We start from the raw sequence: 23,369 nt of genomic DNA on the forward strand, positions 1-23,369 counted from the left end.
CCAAAAAAAACTTCTTTTAATGTACACTTACAATTTATACCCAATACAGAGCATGCAATGCCTCTTCATGGTTTTCAAGGGTTACCTTTCAGTAAATACGAAGGATGCCATGTTTATGCAATCCCTTCTTTCATGTTGGGGGAAAGGTGCAAATACTGATATTCCACTAACTCACACTTTGTTGCTCTTGTTTAGAGTCTAATAGCCCTAGAGGAATAAATTTCTCACCTTATTGTGTGCCCCTCAACTAAATCTTCCAAGTGATCGAATTTGTAGCCTATCATCATGACAACATGTAACCTCTCAGAAAAATCATCACTAGATTTTTAACCAAGGTCACATAAATGAGTGCTAATAGGTGGGAATATGAATGTTGTTCCTCATCTCCTAATATATCCTGTTGACTTCCATACAACCCCATTACCCATATGTGGATCAACAAGCATGTTCCTCATGCCTACACACATGAAAATCAATGCATCAAATAATTCCACAATCAACATCAAAGCATAACATTAACAATTTACATATTATAATACCTTGACTCAATTTGGAGTCTAATATAATGTTTACACATTCTTGTGTCAATATATTTGTGGTTTCCTATTGAACTAGGAAAAACATTAGTGGCATCTGCAAGTTAATGTATCCAAGATTTTTATTTCAAAGTGCATAATCATATTAATCAACAATGCCATTGTCATAGGCCCACGAGGGGAAACTCAACTGGAAATCATTGTGTCATGAAGTATTATGTGAACCATGAGATTCAAGGTTCAAATCTTCCACGAGTCAAGCCAACAAAAGAAAAAAACCAATGCCATTTTCATATCAGTCTATTTTTAGTTCATGTATGTTTATTATAAAAACATCTAAATGAGGCCATTCCAAATGATCACTTAAAGTCAATCAAATAATAAAGAGGTTTGGTTTCATCATCAAAGTACAAGTCAATAAACTAGGTCATCTATAAACAAATACCAGGCTCAAATAATAAGACAAAATTGATGGTGCACCATCACTTCATTACTAGCAAAGTGTCCTATGTTCCTAGCATCACAAGCTATCAATTATATGTTTAGTGACATACATTATAATACGTCCTAATCCTACATACCCTAGATTTCCTTTCTAAGCACCATCAAAATTCAACTTAACAAAAGGATTATTAGCATGCTCCCATGCTACGGGGATGAAAGAATTTAGATGGATAATCATGTACACAAAAAACATATTATACATCCATCTCCCAAAAGACTAGCAAAAAACTAATATTGATTGGTCTTCTCGAATGCCCAAAACATCTAGTTTTTATTTCTTTGAAAGAATGGGATCTTTAACATTTTCAAGGATTTCTCTTTGAAAAAACATAAGTATGTTTATTTGACCATTGAAAATCCTCTGGTTCCATTCAAGTCAAATAGTCTATGGGATAAACCTCAACATGAGGTCCACAATATCATCCTAAATCATAAGTTGAAATTCCTCTTAGCGATAGGGAAAGAAGGGTAAAAGGTACATCATGTTGGATTAAAAGTGACAAGCTTGATTGCTAACCAACTCCACTTATATTGAGCGTAAACCCAAAGGAAATGAATAAAAATATGGACAATAACCTTTGATTCATTGCAATATATGGAACATTATGAAGGTCCCATAAAATCATGTTTATAGGTTAGGTGAGATTAGGCCTCCATGCTAATTGTTGGAGGACTATGGATTTCTTTAGCTAATAATATAGGTTGTAGAGCTTACACCAAATCAAATATGTAGTGCCAAATTGGATCATATCTATTAAATGGGTGTCTTTATGACTAACAATAAAGTTAGTTGGGCCCACCTTTCCCTCAACGAAGGAAACATTGTACAATATTGGAAGTAGCTTAGGTCTTAATCTAAGATAGCTTAATCCTTTTTATTGTGTCCTTTTGAATAATACCATAAGCATAAAAATGGTATAAAGTATGGGTTTATAATGCACCATTCACACTAAAAGCCTTGCCAATCTTAAAGGTGGCTTTGATATGTAAGCCCCCGAGCTTATGTGATAGCATCCTCCCTTGCTCCAACACTAACATGATTAACAATTTCAATACCATGATTTTTTTTGTCCACTTGGTCTTATAGTTTTATTTGTATTATATCTATAATGTTAGAAATCCCTCTCACATAAATTGATTTACATTAATATTCATCTTTCTTACGACTTTTAATACACACTAGAGAATGAAATGATTCTAAAACTAGCACAACCACATTAATAAATGTGGGTGATATACACCATAGGTGTCAACTTATTTGAATGTATAATGACATGTATGTTGTAGGCATTAGCTAATTCTACATATCTCTTTGCATGGATCAAGGATTATGCATACCTTCTTCCACGTGTTTCAGTATAAAAGGCTCTGTGTAATATCCCTAATAGAAATTTTAACTGTAGATACCAGAAATGAACTCGAACAACAAAATAATAGCAAATAAACACACAACAAACAAATTGATACAAAAATAGATGCCAATAAAATCACTGAGTCATTTTATTAATCCACTAGAAAAAGTACATCAACATGAGGAATAATGGAACCTGAGCTTACTGAGCAAGTAGAGTAAACCCAGAAAAAAGATCTCTGACCCAAATGATGAATGACCCTTGCAATGATGTAGATGATCCGACGAGAAGACTGCAGCAAACCTGCTCTCTCCAAAACACCAATGAAGCACTGTTATATTTCTGAGTGAAATCTCCTCAAGAGTGTCGGGCTTTCATCCAACACCCACTAGCACACCCAAGGGTTTCCATCCTCGAGCTTAGAAGTTGGGAACTAGGTTCTCCAAACCTCATCAATAGAAAATAGGAACAATCCAAGATGTCCCCTAATGGCCTCCTCCTCCTCTTTTTATAAATCTAATGGACCCCTCTAGAACCTCCTATTTTATCATTATTTTAATCATGGAACACTATTACCTCTTTTTATCTTAATTAAAATATTCTTTTTAATGTGGGAAAAGGGTAAATTAGCCACCTTGCCTCCTCAAGTTACTGAAAATCACTTCTAACCATCCCATATTTTAGATCTTCTCGTTCCGGTTCCAAGGGTTTATTACACTAAGGTGTTCCGTCAAGTATTCCTCTCAGAATGCCACCTTAAGTGTAATTAATTGGGTTAGGCCCAATAATAACCCTATTTTTCGAGAGTTGTTGGAATGCAACAGAACGAAAGGCAAGATGTGCAGATGGTGGAACATGCCAAGCAAATGCCATTAGATCCCATAGAAACTCCTAAAACCCCACGAAACATCTCCAAAAGCCCCTAGACCGTTGATGATGTAAACCTACACCTGTGACCTGTCTACCTCCAACTGTAAAAGTCCATCCTAACCATGCCATAAGGAACACCAGAAAAACGAACATCATACTCTATGTGTGGTGGTTCCATGTTATACTTAAAATCATATCATCCAGGTGTTGCAATTTAACAGATAAAATGTCCTTTCAAATGTACTCATTGCTCACCCATTTTGTTCATTAATATGATCCCTGTTTGCCGAGAAGAAACAAACAATTTGTTACATTCAAATAATTACATAACTAAAACTACCCCTCCCATTTTTAATACGTTAACTGTTTTCGAAATTCCAACCTGGTCAGTGCCCATGGTATATGGTCGTCTCATCTGATCAAGCTATGGTGCTACATAACTTAATTCTTCAATTGCATTGTGAATTAGATATATTTACATTGTTTTGTTGAAGAAATTCATTGTGCCGATCTCATGTACTTCTTTGGTGATGAAGTGATTGTTTTCATTTTAGATGAAATGATTAAAGCGGTGATGGGAGGAATCAACACAGATAAAAACATAATAGATCGAATGCGTGCGGTAGTTTTGATATTTAGATTCCAAAAACCCAAGTATTGCATTTTGAATTTGAAGAGTTAGGTCGAAGTTTCGAAACTCTCCTCACTTGCATGAGTGGGTATTGATTGCGATCACATCGGAAACAAAATCAAACGATTTGATTCCAATCAGGTTAATGACTGCTTAACAGGTGGATAAATAAATCATATTTAAATTTAATAGGTTATTCTTGGGTTTGAAACTGTAAACTTGTTCAAATACTTTTCATATCATCCGTTGGATGATGCATTAGACAAAGAATATTCTCTTGAAATCAAATCTTGTTAACTTTGAGGGTTAGCTCAATTGGTCAAGATCTCGTTGCTAAAGCACCTCACTATTGAGAGGTCATGGGTTTAATTATCCTTGACAACCTCGGGGTTAGGTTCTGATTAATTCGATCGACGGGATGTGATCCCTCCCTTTCAGGTGGATTTGCTTGAATTTTCCTCAAGAAAACAAAAATCAAATCTTATCCACTCATTTATTTAAAAATCAAAATTCCTTAAACACAATTACAATATAGACCACACCTACAACATAATTATATATTATATATATATATATATATATATATAAATAAATAAATATATAAATTTATCTTAATAATAAAATATATAAAAACTTATCTTCATTAGTAATATATATAAAAGTTCATTTATAATAATTTAATAGGTTAGGAATTAATGGATGAGAAACCTAAGAGTCATATAACCATTATGTATTAAAAGCTTTATACACCAATTATTCCATTTAGATTTTAATCATTTTATTTTACCTTTAAGAAGTAATTCTTTTGTTAAGTTTGAGCATATTGGCCCTTAACGAACCCTCTTCCATGGATAGGATCAAAGGTCACTACCCTACCTAAGATACCTATGATGTTTGATTGATAACTTTTTTAAATTTTACCTTTTCAAGGAGAGGTATTATCTCTATAAATAAATGAAATTCCACTACGTTTAGCGATGATATAAAATGTTTTTTATTTTTTTATTTTTTAACTTAATAGAATGTAGAATATAGGCGTGAGTTATTTTTAGGCCGATAGGCCTTCCTATACATCAATACAGTCGTCAACACTTTTATTTTCCTATTGACATCTGGCATGGTTTCCTACTCGACATCTGGCTATAGTCTTGCTTGACATCTGTGCACACCAGTTTTACTGAACATTGTGTGAACCATATAAATGGCAACAACTGATTTGCAGCATGGTCAAAAAATATTCCAAAAGAGCCTAGCTCCAGTAGCGTCATCACAGAGAGCTTGTGGATTGGATGGTACTTGAGGTTTACTAATTTGGACAAATTCGCCTTAGGAAAATCTCAGAGATATAGAAATAAACAGTGAGAATAGATAAACAGTGTAGTATGCATTTAGTATGCAAACTATGAACACGCATAAAATAGTAAAACGTGTTTGCTGTATAGTATGTAATTTAGAATGGCAAAGATGAAAAACGCATATAAAAATCTACAGCGGCTGCTGTTTCCTTGGTTGTTTGGTGGTTCTCCATGCAGAGGGAGATAAAGCTGGATATTTTCTGCAACTCGCTAAAACACACATCCTTCTATGCCGCTATAAGATTTTATATATGTTACTCTTATGCTTGTTCTCCTGCACTACACTGTTTCAATTTTGAAGTATATGAATAGCTAAAAATCCATGGAAGGGCAATTTAGATTTCACATCTGCATGGGGTCTGCTCTGTTCATAGCCATCCTATTGCTTTCTGTGTCAGATACGTTTTATGTAAATGAAAAAAAAGTAGCTGATACAGAGCAGTTAGGATTCAGAGCAGATCTGGTGCATGTAGATTCACTAATGTCCCCATTTAGTCCGGGGAATATCAGTTATGCTGAGCGCATCCAAAGGGAAATCTATCGAAGCAGGCAATTGGTGCAGAGAGCAGGTGGAGCGCCTGTAATTAGAGGGAACAGAGAATTCCTCTTGAAACTGGCAATAGGTACGCCAACTTTACCCTATTATGCGATTCTTGATATTGGAAGCGACCTGATATGGACGCAGTGCCAGCCCTGTGTTGATTGCTATAAACAGCGGACTCCAATATTCAATCCGAAGCATTCTTCCACAAACAACAAGCTTCCATGCCAAAACATGCTTTACAAGTTGGATCCATATTCTTTTCTTGCGGAGTTGTAGGCTGTGAATTCGATTACAACTATGCCAATTACTCAACGACATTGGGGAATCTCTCATACGAGACATTCACATTTGCTATTTCCAAATCTGGACAGAATCAATCAATCATGCATATTGCCTTTGGATGCAATGCTAGCAGTGAAGGCATCGCCTTCACACAAGCAGCCGAGATTGTGGGCTTCGGACGAGGTCCCGTGTTGTTAATTTCACAGCTCCCTCCATCAACACCCAAGAGGTTTTCGTACTGTCTAGTGTCAATTAAAGATTCCCAGTCAAAGTCGGGCCCTCTGATGTTTGGAAAACATGCGAAATTGAGCAGCGCAATTTTGAATGATTGATTGGATTTTATTATATAAATAATTGAGAGAAATGAAGAATAATAATTTGTATAATTTTGATTAAGGATTTATTTTATTTTGGGCAATTTATTGACTAGGTTTAGTTTGAATGATTGAATTATTATAATATTTATTATTTTGAACCAAAATACAATTCTTTCAATTTAACATTTCTATTGGCCTCTCTTTGCACCTTTTGGGACAATTGCTAGTATATATGCGCATCTAATTTATAGTGATATATAAAGTGTTTTTACTCTTTTTTTTTTTCATTCAAATTATAATAAAATTTAAAATGTATTTTTGAAATTGTTTTTTAAGTATTAAAAGGTATTTCAGTTTAATATGGAGAAGATATTGTAGCGAAAATTAGATAAAAGGTTATGATAAAATATTAAAATAAAAATAATAAATAAAATCATAAGATCAATTTAATTAAAAAAAATATTTTTATAAATAATAGATTTTTTTTGTATTGTAAGTTTATTATTTTAAATAAATAATATATATATTATATTAAAAATACTTTAAATAATAATAATTCATATTTATAATTATAGTATTTCAAAATTGTATTTAAATTAAGTTAATAAATATAAAATTAAAATAAAAAATATTTTATATATAGAAATATAAAATATAAATAATAGTTATAAATTAAGATTTATTTTATCATATAAATTAAAATAATGATAATTTATATTCATAATTATACTGTTTCATAATTTCAGATGTAAATTTAATTAATAAAAATATAAAAATTTCATATTTACACTATTTTTATAATATATATATATATATATATATATATATATAATTAAAAAATTCAATTAAAAGAATTATTAAAAAAGCTTACTATACTTTATATGTACTATTAGGATTTTAATAAAAATAAGAATATTTCTATATAAAAATGTGAAATTTATATGTAATTATATATACTATTAGAATTTTAATAAAAGATGAGAATATTTTTATATAAATATGTGAAATTTATATATAACAATATGTTGAATTTGTATTAAAAAAAGAATTGCATTTTGAAAGATAAATTTATGGTGATTTTGAATTTTACTGCCAATTTTTTTTCACATGGAAAAACCGTAATTTTCATTGATGCTTACATGCTGTAGATGCATAAAAATGGGCATAAGCCACTTACAATGTAAACTCCAAAAAGGAGCCTCCGTTAAAAGCTTGAAAAGCAGGCTTCAAAAATTTAACAAAATATAGGTAGAAAACCCCAGTAAAACAGGGGCCAAAAACCCCACAGAGGCAAACAAAATGCGGGCCAACAACCTGTGACACAGATACACGCAACCATGGAAAACTACCAAAAACCAGAATATATCCAGGGCACAGGCCGCCCAGAAACCTTAAATAAAAAGCCCTAAAAAAATAGGGCAACAAGAAACAAGGCATAATCCCACAATGCAAGCCAGTTGCCAGTTACATAGCACCAGAGAAGGTCGCACCGTCCGGATCATGAACCGCAAACCTCGACACCAACCCTCGTAGACAAAACGCGCAAACGCATCCAAGATACAACGACGACATCATAAGGAAGTCTAGGAGACCTGTAAAAGAGAAGGAAAAGGCACAAACCAGGGGTGGAGTCGGCTAGGGCAACCACCTCACCCCCACTCCCTCAAATTCTCCCTTGAATCGCAGGCAGATACTAGAACCAACTACTCCGCCATCGTGCAACGACGGAATAGCGAGCCACTAGAGACCAGATCAAGAAGCATTCGAGAGGCTCGAACAAGGAGCAGAGGTGGATAGGGTTCAGCCTCCTTGCCCGCTCCCTCAACTCTCTAATTCCTTCTAAGTCTACACTTTTCAATTTTTACTGCAAATTATTTGTACTATTTAGAATTTTAATAAAAAATAGAGAATATTTCCATATAAAAATATGTAAAATTTAATTATAACAACATAATCAAATTTATTGAGATATAGTCCAACGGGTCATTATTTAGAATTTTAATAAAAAATAGAGAATATTTTCATATAAAAAGATGTAAAATTTAAATATAACAATATAATCAAATTTATTGAGATGTAGTCCAAGGGGTCTTGGATAGACAATAATCGGTGCTCAATCGGGTGAAATATTGGACATGATGAAGATGTAGTCCCATCAAGCTTACAATTTTTTTATTATCAAGATTAAACTTTTTTTACTTAAATTTGTATTAAAAAGAGATTTTATTTTGAAAAATTTAATTCTTCTTAGTGCTTAATAGATCTAAAATAACGATAAATTTATGTTGATTCTTATATTCATATATACGGATGCGAAATTTAAATATAACAACATTGTCAAATTTATGGAGATAATATTTTTTACTCAAATTTGTATTAAAAAGAATTTTTTATTTTGAGAGATTTAATTCCTCTTAATGCTTGATAGATTCAAAATTCAGATAAATTTATGTTGATTTTGATTTTGAATTTTTATTTTCTAAATAATAAGAATCCTAGAGTGTTAGTAATAGATCAATTGTCACTTTTACAACATATACAATTTTTTCATAAATGCTACTAATAGGTCAATTACAACATGCCTTCTACCACTTTTCCCTAAAATACAACTTTTTTCATAATACCACTAATGGGTAGGTTATAACTTGTCTTGGAAGATTTGATTCCATGCAACTAGACGAGCAAATTCAAAATAAAAATAAATTTATGTTGATTTTGATTTTGAATTTGAGTTTTTATATTTTAAATAATTAAATGCACTATCACTTTTACTCCCCCTTATCAACTACCACTTTTACACTTTTACTCCCCCTTATCAACTACCACTTTTACACTTTTACTCCCCCTTATCAACTACCACTTTTACATTATATACTTTTTCATAAATGTTAATGGGCCGATTAAAACATGTCTTCTACCACTTTTACATGAAATACAATTTTTTGTAAACCGGTTATAACATATTTTTCAAAACTTAAACTCATGCAGCTATTTTTCAAGACTTGAACCCATGCAACTAAAGACAACAAAATTTTTTCCAAATCACTTAAGTTAAGATACTTTGGCATTTATGTTGATAGTTCGAAATATTGTTTATTTTTATATTAAAATTATAAATTTCAGATATAAAAAAACTTAAGCTAAGATCTTTGACATTTATGTTGATGTTTCTTATAATATGAAATATTGTTTATTTTTATATTAAAAATATAAATTTCAGATATAAAAAAAGAAATAATAGATGGAAAATGAAACGGCATCGTCCGCCTAAGGAGAGAAAGAAGAGGCGTAGAGAGCGTTAGAAACAAAAGGTTAAGCACATACTAGTAGCAGTAACGGCGTTACACTTTGCCAACCTCCTTCACTCGAAAAAACACCCAAATCACCGACTTCTGCTCCGTCGTCAACGCCTCCCTTCCGTTACTCTTCATTCCGTCATCAAGTTTCAACCCCATGTCCGAACGGAATTACATACATCCATTCCATCCTTGTAACTCCCGTTCCTTCCTGATGGCAAACCGCCAACCGACATCCCACATGGCCATAACAACACGTGTACTTAGCCACGGCTAAATCTGGCGGAGAGCCAATTCTAGCGATGTACATTATCATGTGATCAATATTCCACGAGGGATCTAAATACATACATACAATCATAACATGTAGTGCCTGTCCCTCTAACCGGACATCTCCTCCTCAGCAAAGGCCAACTCACTGCAGATTTCTAGTTTTTTTTGCTCTTCATTCATTTATATATTATGGTGCCCAGGTTCTTCACTACCTGTTCCGGAGCTCATCCATTGATGCCTTCTTCAATCCGACCTTTCAATGCAGGCTGCAATACGTGAGGCAAGAGCTTGTTTCAGAGCCAAATTTTGATTCTGGTACTGTTTTTTCGATTGATTTTGGTCAGATTATGTGGGTCTGATTTCGTTCTGTTTTAACTGTCTGATTTCATTCCGTTTTAACTGTTTGAACTCCCAGCTGGTATCATCTTTGTTTGAACTGATGATTGCATGATTTTTTTCGTGGCACATTGTTTTCCTCTGCTCTGATTGAATGGAAATCCACTTGGGCATTCCGTGGAGTCATTTAAGCTATTAAATGTTGTTCTTGGTCATTGAGTTTTTCATCCAGGTGAAGGAATCCATCCGGGTTTATCAATCAAATAGAGTTTATGTAATACTCAGTCTGTTCCCCATCTCAATTCGATGTTTGTATTGCAAAGTTCCCTTAGCTCATGATCTCATTTCGACGAAGTAATCCACCTGTGTTTGTCAGTAGAATGCAAATTCATAGTTTCCAGTCTAGCTCCGATTCAATTCCATTGCATATTACAGTGTTTCTCATAATTCGTATGATGTTCTAAGTGTTTCTAGATGACTATCAGAGGGTTCTCTTCTTTGGTAGTCGCAGAGAGTTCTTATTCTGTTGATGGGCTGTTGCGGCATGTTATCAGGTTTATTTAGGCCTACAGGCCTACAGCCCTCTCTGCAGTTTGAAGTTGGTTTCGATTCAATTTAATATTGGAAAACTAGGTGCAAGGACCATATCGGGACTCTGGATGGCAAATAAGGCTGGATGCAAGACCGGACCGATATTCGGAGATGATGATTATCTGACATTGGACAGGCTATTTGTGAGTTTAACAAAAAATGTTACAAATGATGATGGAAGCTTCACTCTGTGCTTGTGGATTTACCTGCTCAAAAGTAGAAAAGGGGGCAATGTTATTTGCCAGGTAAATAGTCTTTTTTTTTTGCTCAATACCAAATGGCTGATATCCTACATCTCGATATAAACTTTGTGAAAAAAAGGAGCCTTTTAGCTAAAATCATCTCGAGCCTTGATTTTCAGGTTCATCCGAATGCTGAAGCCGCTGCCCCTTTTCTTACATTGGATGGTGACAGGAAATTGTCACTCTTTCCTGCTTTGTCTTTGGCTTCTAATAAACTAGTCCTCGATGCTACTCTTGCTGCATCTATTGATGAGTACTCTGTCACTGCTGAACAAGCATGCCCCTTAGAGAAGTGGGTCCATGTTGGATGTGAGGTTAGTTGGCATTATTTTTTTTTACAGTATATTTGCTTCTGTAACATAGAAGAATGGTTTTGCATTATTTCTCAAATTGAAACAGATATTTTTTTTGAGTTTATACTATATTTGTAGAATATGAATGAAATATTTATTGTAAGCACTTGTCACGAGACTGTATACAGGCTTCCAGTGATAAATATAAATGACATTGGAATGTTCAATGTTTTTCTTTTTTGATTTTTGAAAATGGTCTCCACCGCAGATGGTAGAGAATAACAATGCAGCATATAATTAACTGTTTGAGTATTATGAAGATTAGATATCACACTTCAGAGAATTTAAAACAGTCAAGAGCGTACTTGTAAAAGCTCCATTACTAAAGTCCCAAGTTGCATTAAGCGCCAAAACGTTTTGGAGTTTCCGAAACGGGTACGTTTAGAAACATCAACTCCCAAAAATGGAAACGTTGGCCGAACGTCATATTTGTTTATGTATATAAAAATAAATTTATAAATAAGTGAATAACGCATTATCATGCAAGGAAAAAAAAAGAATAAGACCCATGGATGACAATTTAGAAGGAAAACCAAATCTATATTAACTCTCATAGTTGATTACATGATGGTCAAATTTCAGCGGAGTTTCGGAGTTTCGGGTACAGGTACGTCCCGAAACGCCAGGTTCCTAGAAGTTTCGTGCAACATAGCTAAAGTCATTTACAATCCCTAATCATGTTTATATACCAGCTTTTGACTTCTCATTATGCAATTCTTGAGTTGTTCCTGGATGCATGAAGTTTACCAACGAGGCCTAGTGGATGACATAAAGGGCTTTCATGACTTAGAGAAATATGTACAAGGACGACCGAGAATAGTCATTTATCTAAAACATAATAAAAAATGCCATTCCCTTCCACGGGGAGATAATTCCAATCCCTAATCATGTTGACATACCAGCCATTGACTTCTGCTTATCCGGTTCTTGAATTGTTCTTGGATGTACAAACTTACCAACAAGGCCTAAAGGATAACACAAAGGGCCTCCATGACTTAGAAAAATTTCTACAAGGGGGGTTAAGAATATTCATTTTCTAAAAGATACTCAAGAAAGCCATTTCCTTCCCTAGGGAGATAATTTCTTGACATACTATTCTAAGTTCAGTTAGCAAGCAATGGAGCAGTGCAAGTCAATTTTGATGCTTTGCTCTTGTAATACCTTAGTACAGTCTGTTTATGAAAAGAAGGTAGGCATGTGTGAGACTATTTTTTTTGAGCCCCTCTAGGTTTCTTTGCCTGGCCCTTTACTGTTTGTTGTGCTACATGAACTATCCTCTTGTCTATCTTGCATGTAGAGGCTTTCTCGTGAAATATAATATATAAACAAACTAGAGGCTTTGGGCTTCACTTACTTAGCATCTCAGACTTATCCTCAGAGGGAATACAGTTTTTTTTTTCCTGAGGGAGGGAATGCAGTTATCCCTAGACGGAATACTAATAAGGACCTGATAAGGAATGCTAGGAAGGGCCTTGCTATCTTGGGTCCCATACGCCAGTATATTGCACTTGCTTTCTCTCTGTAACACTTCATTTGGGAAAAGGAAAGGAAAGGAATTGCTTGGCCTCAGGATATCTTGTGCTTGAAATAGGTTACAAATGGTCTGTGTATCTCTCTCAATACCTCTGGGAGTGGGGTTATTGTAAACCCTATTGCAAGAAAGATCTGGGGGATGCTAAAATGGATATACCAGTTTGGATTGTCAACAGAACTACACTCCCCCCATTCTGTTTCTTTTTATGTGAGATGAGCACTAGTACAACAATCATCTCCAATTAAAACATCTTAAAAATAAACCTATTCAGCTCACCTTAGCGCTTTTTGGTAAGCTTGTAGCTCCCGAGTCCTAACCAAGGTTGTCTAGTTGAACCTTGTTAAAGATCCTGTGAGCTGTCCTACTTTTTCATATATGAAAACCAGTTTCTAGTTTATCTCACTTATTTCTCTTTTTGTGATGTGAGACACTCTACAGTTCTGGGTTAAGGATATCAGCTCTTTTATATCTGTAAAATATTGCAAGTGAAAAGGAATTGTATTGTTCTTTCAAAAGTCAATACTGCCATTTTAACATTTGAACCTAAATTCTATTTTTTTATATTAAAAAGATGATAAGTTTTTGATTTCTGAACTCCTGTGGATATTCCACTGGACAGTTCGTCACAACACTAAAATATATTTGAAACTCCAAAATCTACACTATGAGGTTCAATTTTTTTTTAGTTTTCTGGACTTGTTAATTACTGTGTTATGCTTATACACGCAATAGATAAAATATGGAAAATAGAGAAAAACGAAATAAAACTCACAAACCATAATGAACATGTCATGTCCCTTCTCACAAACATTAGTCACAGGGTGCAGCTACACATTTTTGGCATAATTTTGACTTAGGAGGAGGACCCCACATTTCGACTTAGGAACTTTGGGGCAAATTCGACTTTATTTAGCAGCTAGTGGGATGTGGGGGCCACCCACATGGGGGAATTCGAACATGTGCTTGGACGGAAATCGAATGGGTGGATGGAGGTGCTAAGAAGGCCCAAGGGAATATGAGGGATCAGCTCTCATTTTGGACTATCTTCTACATTTGCAAACAAACACTCACTTGTACGCTTTGCTGTTTAGCAAGTCTACCGACTGTTTAGCCACGAATCTCTCACGCGGGAGATTCAACCTCTACTTCGGGGGACCATCCATGTCCGCTCTAGGGAGGCTGTTCTACAGGAGTTTCAGGGAGTTAGGGACAGCCACACACTTCAATCAACAATGCAGAGAGGGAACTGTGTATTCTTAGGAAGCCAGAAAACACGCAGGAGTTGAACACCAGCAGGGGATTCATTGCTTGATGGGAGATCCAGGAGCTGAGGAAGCAACATAGTGTAGGCATTTTCACTGGAGTTTGCAGCTAGCTGGACCATTAGTCAGTCTGCATTTCTGAGCAGAGGGACAGTGCAGAGGCCATCCAACAGCAATTCGTGGTGACTTGGGGAGCAACTGATCTTGGCCAAGAGCCATCCGGGTAGTTAGGAGTTGGATAGCATAGGTAAATCCAACATTTTGGAGGAGTTTGCAGAGGGATTTGCAGTCAGTTTCCAATAGGTCGAATTTGGCAGCCATTGCTGGGGACAGGCTCCAAGGGGGTCGAAAAAATGAAGTCAAAACCAACTAAATTCCCTTCTGGGTTTTCTGGGTTTTGTTCAAGGAGTCCGGGTTAAAAGCAGACAATTTTCTCGGTGGTTTTTGAGCACTTTCCAGCTAGTCGAAGTTCAGTAGTGCAATAGTTTTCTGGGGCAGCGCAGTGCAGAGTGGTGCAGCAGCTGGGCAACCTTCAACTCAGCCATTTTCCCACCTGGGGTTGGCCTTGCTTGTTCATTGGGACAAGCCCAAGTGCACCATTCCAATATATATTGTATCTGCCCTGCAGATTTCTAATAATATGGCTCAACAGTTCCTTATTTGCAACATTTCCATGGATGTTTGATGTGTATTTCATTTCTATATTCTGCTGCATAATTTATTTGCTTAATATCATTTGTATTCCTATTTAGGAACATTACAGTGGTATCAGAGCCTAGTTCTTGGCTCAGCTGTGGGGATTGTCTCCTATGAGAGAAGGGGACCAGCAGAACATCACCTACCAAAGACAGAGGTACAGGAGCAGAGAAAGGGAGTTAGAGATTACTCTAGACATGGAGGACAGGGGGAAGGAGTGGCCGAAGAGGAGGAAATGACAGAGCCCAAGAGTAGGGAGGAGATGGCTTTCGACAACCTCCTGAGGGCCTTGAGTGACTTGGCCAAGGGGTAGAAAGACATGCTGGAGGAGATCAAGTCACAGAACAGAGAAAGGACCATGCCTAGAGGGTTTCTATGTGGGGAAACTTCCGGGGCCTCTCAACCATTCGATCACCCCTCACCAGCAGTGCAACGCCCTTCAGTTAGTGTGCCGACTCGGGCTACACTACCTTCTTTCGTGCCAGTGGCACAAATCGAGCCTGCAAGGGAGGAAGACCCTCCTCAGATGGGGGATTACTTCAGAGAGTGGCAGTCTATGGATGAAGACTTCAAAGAAGCCCTCTCCTTCAGAGATTACTGCAAGCTCAAGCAGAGTGAGAAGAACAAGGGGTATGGAGGACAAGGGACCCAGAACTATGAGCTGCAGAGAACCATAGGGAGGATGTATTTCCCTACTTTTGATGGCACTGCCAAGTGCACGGCCAGGGCTTGGGTTGAAAAGATGGATACATACTTTCAAGTTTCAACTCAACTGGATGACAGAGCAGGAAGCCATTAAGATGGCCACGCTGCACTTGGAGGGAGAAGCTCATGATTGGTGGTTTCGTGGCTTGAACATCCTAGGGCATGCCCAAATAGTTTCTTATGAGGACTTCACTCGGAGGGTGGTGGAGCGATTTGATCATCCAGAGGCTTACTTCAAAGAGATGACACAACTACGCCAAACAGGGAACCCAGAGCAGTACTTTTCAGATATTCTGCGGGTGTCGGTGATGGTCCCGGATCTATCCGAGGCAAGGAGGGTGTATACCTCATTGAGGGCTTGCTTGAGCCCCTGCGTGGACCGTTGAAGTCACGTAGACCCTTCACGCTGCAGGGAGCAGTCTTGTGTACTAGAGATCTACAGGGGGCCATCCTCAAGACCAGAGCATGATTTCTTGCATGGACCCCTTTCCCATAGAAGGGGCATGAGACTAGACCCCCACTATCGAGGACCAAACAGGGGAAGGGGCAGTTAGATGAGGAGACACGGAAGGACTTCCAGAGGAGGAAGCTGTGCTTCACATGTAGAGAGCCCCGGGCACTTGGCCATAGGTGCACTGTAGGTAGAGCACACTACATTGAGGTCTTTTCTTACAGTGACCAGGAGAATGAGGTGGAGCAGGATTGCGGTGGGACGGATGGAGAGAGTCCGGCAGATAGAGGACCACCATCGCCACCCCCACAGGGAGGGGCATCTCTTGCCCTAGCAGGAGGAGTCCTTGCTTCTTTATGCGGGATTCCTAAATTTTTGACACTGAGGATCAGAGGCACTATACAGGGACAGAGGGTGTCAGTGCTGGTGGACAGTGGGGCTACCCACAATTTCATAGATGCCCAGTTGGTCCAGAGGAGGGGCCTCACCACAGCAAAGTTCGAGGGTTTCTCAGTCCTAGTGCCAAGTGACCGTACCATCCAGTGCACTAGATATGTGCCCTCCTTGACAATAGTTATGGGGAACTACTCGATGACAAACCACTTCTTTGTGGTCGATGTGCCAGACACCAACGTGGTGATGGGTGTCCAGTGGCTATATTCCCTTGGGCGAGTCACGACGGATTGGAGGAAACTAGAGATGGAGTTCATTGGGCCAGATGGCAAACTGGTAGTCTTGAGAGGCATGCAGTCTTACCCACCTCAGACAGTTTCGGCCCATAGGATGGAGGCAGACCTACGACATGGGGACATTGCATGGGCAGTTGAGCTGAGGATCTCAGAGGCAGGGGGACAGGCACAACCACCACCAACAGACATACAGGCTTTGCTAGACAGGTATGCAGTTGTGTTTGGGGACATTCCACTAGGGCAGCCACCAGATAGAGGATTTGAGCACACCATTGAGTTGGAGCCGGGCGTACATCCAGTGATCACTACTTACAAGTCACAGGCATCCCAAAGCCTATAAGGACGAGATAAAGAAGGCCATCCAGGAGCTGCTTGTATTGGGCCATATCAGGCCAAGTTCTAGTCCTTTCACTTCTTCAATGGTGCTAGTGAAGAAGAAGGATGGAACCCTTCGGATGTGCATTGACTATCGGGCCCTCAACCGGAAGACTCTAAAGAACCGGTACCCTATTCCCCGCATTGACGAGTTGATGGATGAGCTTAAAGGAGCCAGGTACTTCTCTAAGATTGATCTGCGTTCAGGGTACCACCAGATCAGGGTGAGGGATCAAGATATCCCTAAGGCATCTTTTCGGTGCCACTATGGGTACTTTGAGTTTTTGGTTATACCATTTGGGCTGACCAACGCTCTGATCACATTCTAGTCATGCATGAACCATGTCTTCTAGGGACAGTTGAGGAGGTTCGTGCCAGTGTTCTTTGATGACATTCTGATCTACAGCCGGACATGAGAGGAACACCTCCAACACTTGGAGGAGGTATTGCGCATTCTGGAGGAGCAGAAGTTTTATGCCAAGCTCTCCAAGTGCGAGTTTGGGTTGACAAAGATGCTATACCTAGGGCATATCATTGGCGCAAATGGGGTGAAAGTCCACGAGGAGAAGATTCGAGCCATCCGGGATTGGCCAGTACCCCGAGACATGACTACGTTGAGGGGCTTCTTGGGAATTTGCACCTACTACAGGAAGTTTGTCAAAGGGTTCTTGCAGCTGGCAGCGCCTTTGACCGACTTGACCAAGAAGTGGGCCTTTGAATGGACTGAGGGAGCACAGGTCGCCTTTGATCGCCTCAAGGAGGTGATGAGCAGTTGCCCTGTTTTGGCACTTCCGGACTTTTCCTAACCATTCACGGTGGAGTGTGATGCATCTGGGGTAGGAGTTGGAGCAGTATTGTCACAGGAGGAGCATCCCATAACTTTTGAGAGTCGAAGGCTCCTACCGAATGAGCTGTCATATTCCATATATGACAAGGAGACGTTGTCGATTATGCATGCATTGGCCAAGTTCCACCAATACTTGGTGGGCAATTGGTTTCGAGTGAAGACTGATCACAACAGTCTTTGACATTTCATGGGGCAGTAGGGCCTCAATGACAGGCAATAAAGATGGGTCAGCAAGGTGCAGGCCTATGATTTCGACATAGAGGATGTGCAGGTGAAGCACAATGTGGTGGCCGATGCTCTATCTCGGAGACCAGTTGGGTTATCTCTCATGAGCATCTACCATGATTGGAAGGCTCAGTGGTTGGTGGAGTACTCCAAGGACAGGAGGTATTAGAGGGGACACATGCAGATGAGTGTTACTGTGTGATGGATGAGGTCATCTATTACAAGGGGCGCATTTACTTAGTGCCCAACTTGCAGTTGAGGGAGCGGGTACTCGAGGCAGCTCATGATTCACCACTGTCCAGACACTAGGGGTTCCGAAAGACTTAGATGGCTGTTCGGGAGAGATTCAAGTGGAAGGGCCTTAAGGAGGACGTGCTGCAGCACGTACGAGAGTGTGAGGCCTGTCAACGGAACAAGGGGGAGTTGACCCACCCTGCAGGATTGCTACAACCACTTCCCATCCCGAAGGGGAAATGGGAAAGTATTTCGATGGATTTCATTATTGGGCTCCCCTAGTACAGGGGAAGGATTGCATATACGTAGTGGTCGACAGGTTGACCAAATTTTCTCACTTCTTCGCCATCCACACTAGGTACACGGTTGCATAGGTTGCCGAGTTGTTCTTTCGGGAGGTTTTCAGACTGCATGGGCTCCCTGTTAAAATTGGCAACTAGGGCCAAACTCCATGTGGGTCATCTTATTAATGGCAACTGATATTTTTCTTGGATCCCTCTCATCGAGAGGTGTAGGATTCATCTTAAGATCATCCGATTCTAATAAGTATTCATGGAGATATGAATTTATTTGTGTTATGGGACAATTCGTCAAGGTCGGCCAACAACCAAACAAACACCACTTGTGCTCTACGTTTTAGTTTAAATAGAGGTGGCCTTCAAGTCATTTGAACAATCATCTCTTGTGATCTCTCTCCACTTGTCTTTGGGTTTTGGTGGTAGGAGAGATCAAAAGGGATACGCTGTCCTAAAGGATGCCCTAACTAATACGCAGTCAGGGAGGAAGGTTTCATAACACAGCAAGGGAGTGACCTAAACGCAGGTCTAATGTTCCGTTGATTGGTTTGCATATCTACTAGTTCATGGAATATAGAAGTTCGCAGGGTTGTCTCACATATGGTATGACCGCAATCCCTTTTCGCATAAGGTATATCCATGTATGTCATAATCTCTGGCCCGCATATGGAATAACCGGTGACTCGCTGAAAAGCACAGTTACGCTATCAAATTGCATTATATATTATCACCACACTGTGTATGGCATGGTATAGCAGACAATGTCATGGTATGGCAAACATCATGCTAAAACATGATATGGCAGATAGTTCTTTGACATGGCAAACAATATCATGGTATGGAAAACATCATGTTGAAACATGATCTGGTAGATAGTTCTTTGAAATGGCAGACAATGTCATGGTATGGCAAACATCATGTTGAAACATGATATGGCAGACAATTCTTTGACATGGCAGACAATGTCATGGTATGGAAAACATCATGTTGAAACATGATATGGCAGACATTGCTTTGACATGGCAGACAATGTCATGGTATGACAAACATCATGCTGAAACATGATATGGAAGACAATGCTTTGACATGGCAAATAGTGTCATGGTATGGCAAACATCATGCTGAAATATGATATGGCAGACATTGCTTTGACATGGTAGACAGTGTCATGGTATGGCAAATATCATGTTGAAACATGATATGGCAGACAGTGCTTTGACATGGCAGACAATGAACAACATGTATATACATGGTATCGCTGATAGGATTTTGGTATGGCAGACAATGTATATATATTATATGACATGGAAAACATAGTATCCATGACAGGGTAGTCTCCCTAGTGACATGATATAGTAGACGTGGCAGACAACTTGATGTATCATGATCCATAGTATGTATTCTTTGTTTCTCTTGATCGATACACTTTGTTTCTCTATAATATGGTTGGCTTCAAGATGCTTTGGTTTTCTTTAGATATGACATCAACCCACATTGCTTCTCTATATTGGAAGCATTATTGTATGGAGAGACCTAGTTACAGTTCACTGCTGGGCTAGGCCACAGGCCATAGCCAGCAGTGGAGACCTTTTTAGGAGTTGTGTTCATAAGCAGTCCTATAGTGCAGCACAATGACAGTGGTGCAACACAGTGATGATTAGTGCAACATGATGAGATACAACATAGCAGTGATGGGTGCAACTCTGTGATGGGTGCAGCATGGTGATGGAATCACCTTGGAGGATCAGTTGAAGCAGTTTGCCTTCACCTGAGTTCAGATCAGCTACCTCATGTGTCATCTTCTTAGAGAAGATCTCTGCTCTTATTATGACAAGTCAAAATGTTGACTTCTGATGTATATGTACTATCTCTCTCTCTCTGCTGAACTATTGAAGAACATAAGAAGAATTGATCAAGGGTTTCCCCACATTGGGGTTTGTCCCTGGTTGGCGCCACATCTTGTGTCCTCTTGTCTTGGCTTGTTTTCTGCGATTTATGTTTATGTTCTATCTGCATTTTACTATCATGCTAAATGTGATTGCTAATCTAGAATTGATATTGAGCTAATATGGAAAATTGAAGTAAATTTGCTCTCAGCATAGAACATACCTAAAATTAGCATGGCATCAGAGCTGAGGTGAAGACAAAGCCCAAACAAGAGTGAAAGAGCAATCACCGAAGACAGTTGGAAAGGTCAAAAAGGCTCAATGGGTTCCTCATCCCACTTCAAATTCACCAAGGGTGAAGTCGAAGCAGAGAATATTATTAGAGTGGCGGAGCAGAAACTTCTGATAGCCTACCTAAAGATCACTTCAATGGGAAGTCCGGATCTAAGGGTAGAAGGGAAGGCGGATGCCTTGTTTGTAATAAGTTTGGCCATTATGCGAAGAAGTGTCCGAGTTAGGGACACATCACTTGATGAAGATGACAATCATTCTTGGGACATCTTCAATGATTAGAGGAATGACAGTGCAGGTCATCAAGGAAATGGCTGACTCTTCAAGAAAGCAAGGAACCCCACGAATGACGAATCAAATGTTGTTTCTGATAAGATAAAGAAGTGTTATCTTGTATTGGCCCTCTCCTTCATATTCTTTGGGAATTTGGCTTATTGATTGTAGTGCTTCAAGGCACTCCATCCAATAGAAGGGTGCTCTCTCTCTAATTGGTAGAGATGGAAACATTCGTGGGATTATACTTGGATCCGATGCCACCTATCCCGAAAAGGGTGTTACTGCTCAATTGAATGAGGGTAACTCGATTCATTTACAGAATCTCTTTTATGTACCTGATCGCAAGAAGAACCTAGTGTCCATTTCGGCAATGGAAGTCAAAGGTTTCAGGGTGGCATTCATCGATGGAAAGGTACGTGTATGAAAATGAAATTTTCTAAGATGTTTTTCTCATGGGTTCAGGGTTGGCAATTTGTATCAAGTTGCAGGATGGTCCATTGGGGACCATGTCAATTGACACATCTCATCTATAGCATCGGAGGTCTATTATGGGGCCCTACCCGATGCGAGTCAGATGGTGACTGGGATGCCTGAATTCAAAAGGAGCATGAAGGTACATGTCTGAGATGTATCGAAGGAAAATCTTACAAGGGGACCATTCCCCTCATGTAGCAGGTTCACAGGCTTGGAACAACCCGAGGGGTTTGAGATTCATCGGGAATCTCATGTATGCAGGTGGAAGAAAGCCCTCTATGGCTTGAAGCAAATCACCTCAGGTTTGATATGAGAGGATTGATAGCTGTCAGATGAAGCCGAGAATCACTAAGAGTGAAGCCGATCCAAACCATTGGTTGAAGGTTGTGGACGATAAACCTCTCATACCGGCACCTTCTAAGAACGACCTACTTATGATAGGTGCAGATCCTCTCACTTGCAGAAGTAAGAGGGAGTTGGATTCCGGATGTGGAATGGTAAACTGCAAGCCCGTGACTACCTCGAGAATCTTAACTTTAGAAGTTATATGGTGATGATGCCAGACCAGATCTGGGAAATGCCTTTGAGTTTCATAAACTCATTTGCATTGATGTTCTTGGTGAACTTCCGTCTGGATATATGTTTTGCAGTTAGCATCATGAGCTCATATTTGGTTGAGCCTCACTGGATTGGTGCCAAGAATCTTCTGAGATATCTTCGGGGCACAATCTCTCATGGCTTGAGATACACTGCCGAAAATATGAAGCTGCATGATTATTCGAATGTTCACTGAGCAAGCAGTGTGGAGGATCAATAGAGCACTTCTCAGTGCTGGTTCTCTTAGGATTCTACTTCGATATCATGGATGAGCAGGAAGCAAAAGTCGGTTGCTATAAGCACTACCGAGACCGAATACATAGCTACGAGTATGATCTCGTGTGAAGCTCACTGGTTGCGGGAGCTCTTCAGTAAGTTGTTTGTACACATGATGAATACCACTGTGATTCTCTGTGACAGCCAAGGGGCGATTCGATTGTTGAGGAATCCCATATTTGATGATTGCTCCAACAGATATACATCAGATACTACCTTATCTGGGATATGGTAAGTTGATGAGCGAGGAGGCTCCATCACATTGAGACTGGTGTATAGGTCGCAGACATTTTGTCAAAGCCTTGGGGAAAGGTCAAACTTGTGACTTTCCCGAACAACTTGGAGTCATTGAGAGAAGGGTCCTGCATGTTGCATGCATTGAGCTCTGGGAGCTCTGGGGGGCTTGGGTTACTTATTGGAGCAACACACGACTATAGGGCGACTCACCCTGCCCTAATGGTGCGCTGTGTATAGGGTGAATGGCTTAGCCTTCCCCTATGATACCCCGTGGCGACTTTGGAACATGATGATTAGTTCTGCTGTTGAGGCATCCTACCCATGCAGTCTGGGACTCATGGGAAGTACCTATCATCTGATCAATGAGCAGGGAAATGGGGTTAGGGACCATAGTAGTACTATTGATGGACTCATCGCTGTATCTACCGTACTCCCTATGCTAGGATGACCTCCAACTGATTTGGGATCAGTATGAGTGGTTTGAGACACTCTCTTCAAATGAAATTGACTTCGGATCAATAGAGAATGGTATGAGA

The 23,369-nt window shown here is 39.1% G+C and overlaps 1 protein-coding gene across 4 annotated transcripts in view; it reads left to right on the forward strand.

Annotated features, from left to right (window-relative positions):
* Positions 1 to 10,031: 10,031 nt before the first annotated feature.
* Positions 10,032 to 23,369, forward strand: part of LOC149250454 (SH2 domain-containing protein A-like) — a 241,259-nt gene continuing 227,921 nt past the window's right edge. For 2 of the 4 annotated variants that reach the window (XR_016266830.1, XM_089459094.1), the window contains exons 1-3: positions 10,033 to 10,240; positions 10,851 to 11,132; positions 11,249 to 11,443. Coding sequence is in view for 1 of the 4 variants with exons in the window: in XM_089459094.1 (XP_089315220.1) it covers positions 10,220 to 10,240; positions 10,851 to 11,132; positions 11,249 to 11,443 (498 nt within the window). In the remaining 3 variants the exon portion in view is untranslated. Of the gene's footprint in view, positions 10,276 to 10,850; positions 11,133 to 11,248; positions 11,444 to 23,369 lie in introns of all 4 variants that reach the window. The other 2 variants (XR_016266831.1, XR_016266832.1) reach the window with 2 other exon arrangements.

The sequence above is a fragment of the Pinus tabuliformis genome, chromosome 7 (genome assembly GCF_031772625.1).
Source record: "Pinus tabuliformis cultivar Carrire ecotype Pingquan chromosome 7, CPIR1, whole genome shotgun sequence".
Taxonomy (NCBI): domain Eukaryota; kingdom Viridiplantae; phylum Streptophyta; class Pinopsida; order Pinales; family Pinaceae; genus Pinus; species Pinus tabuliformis.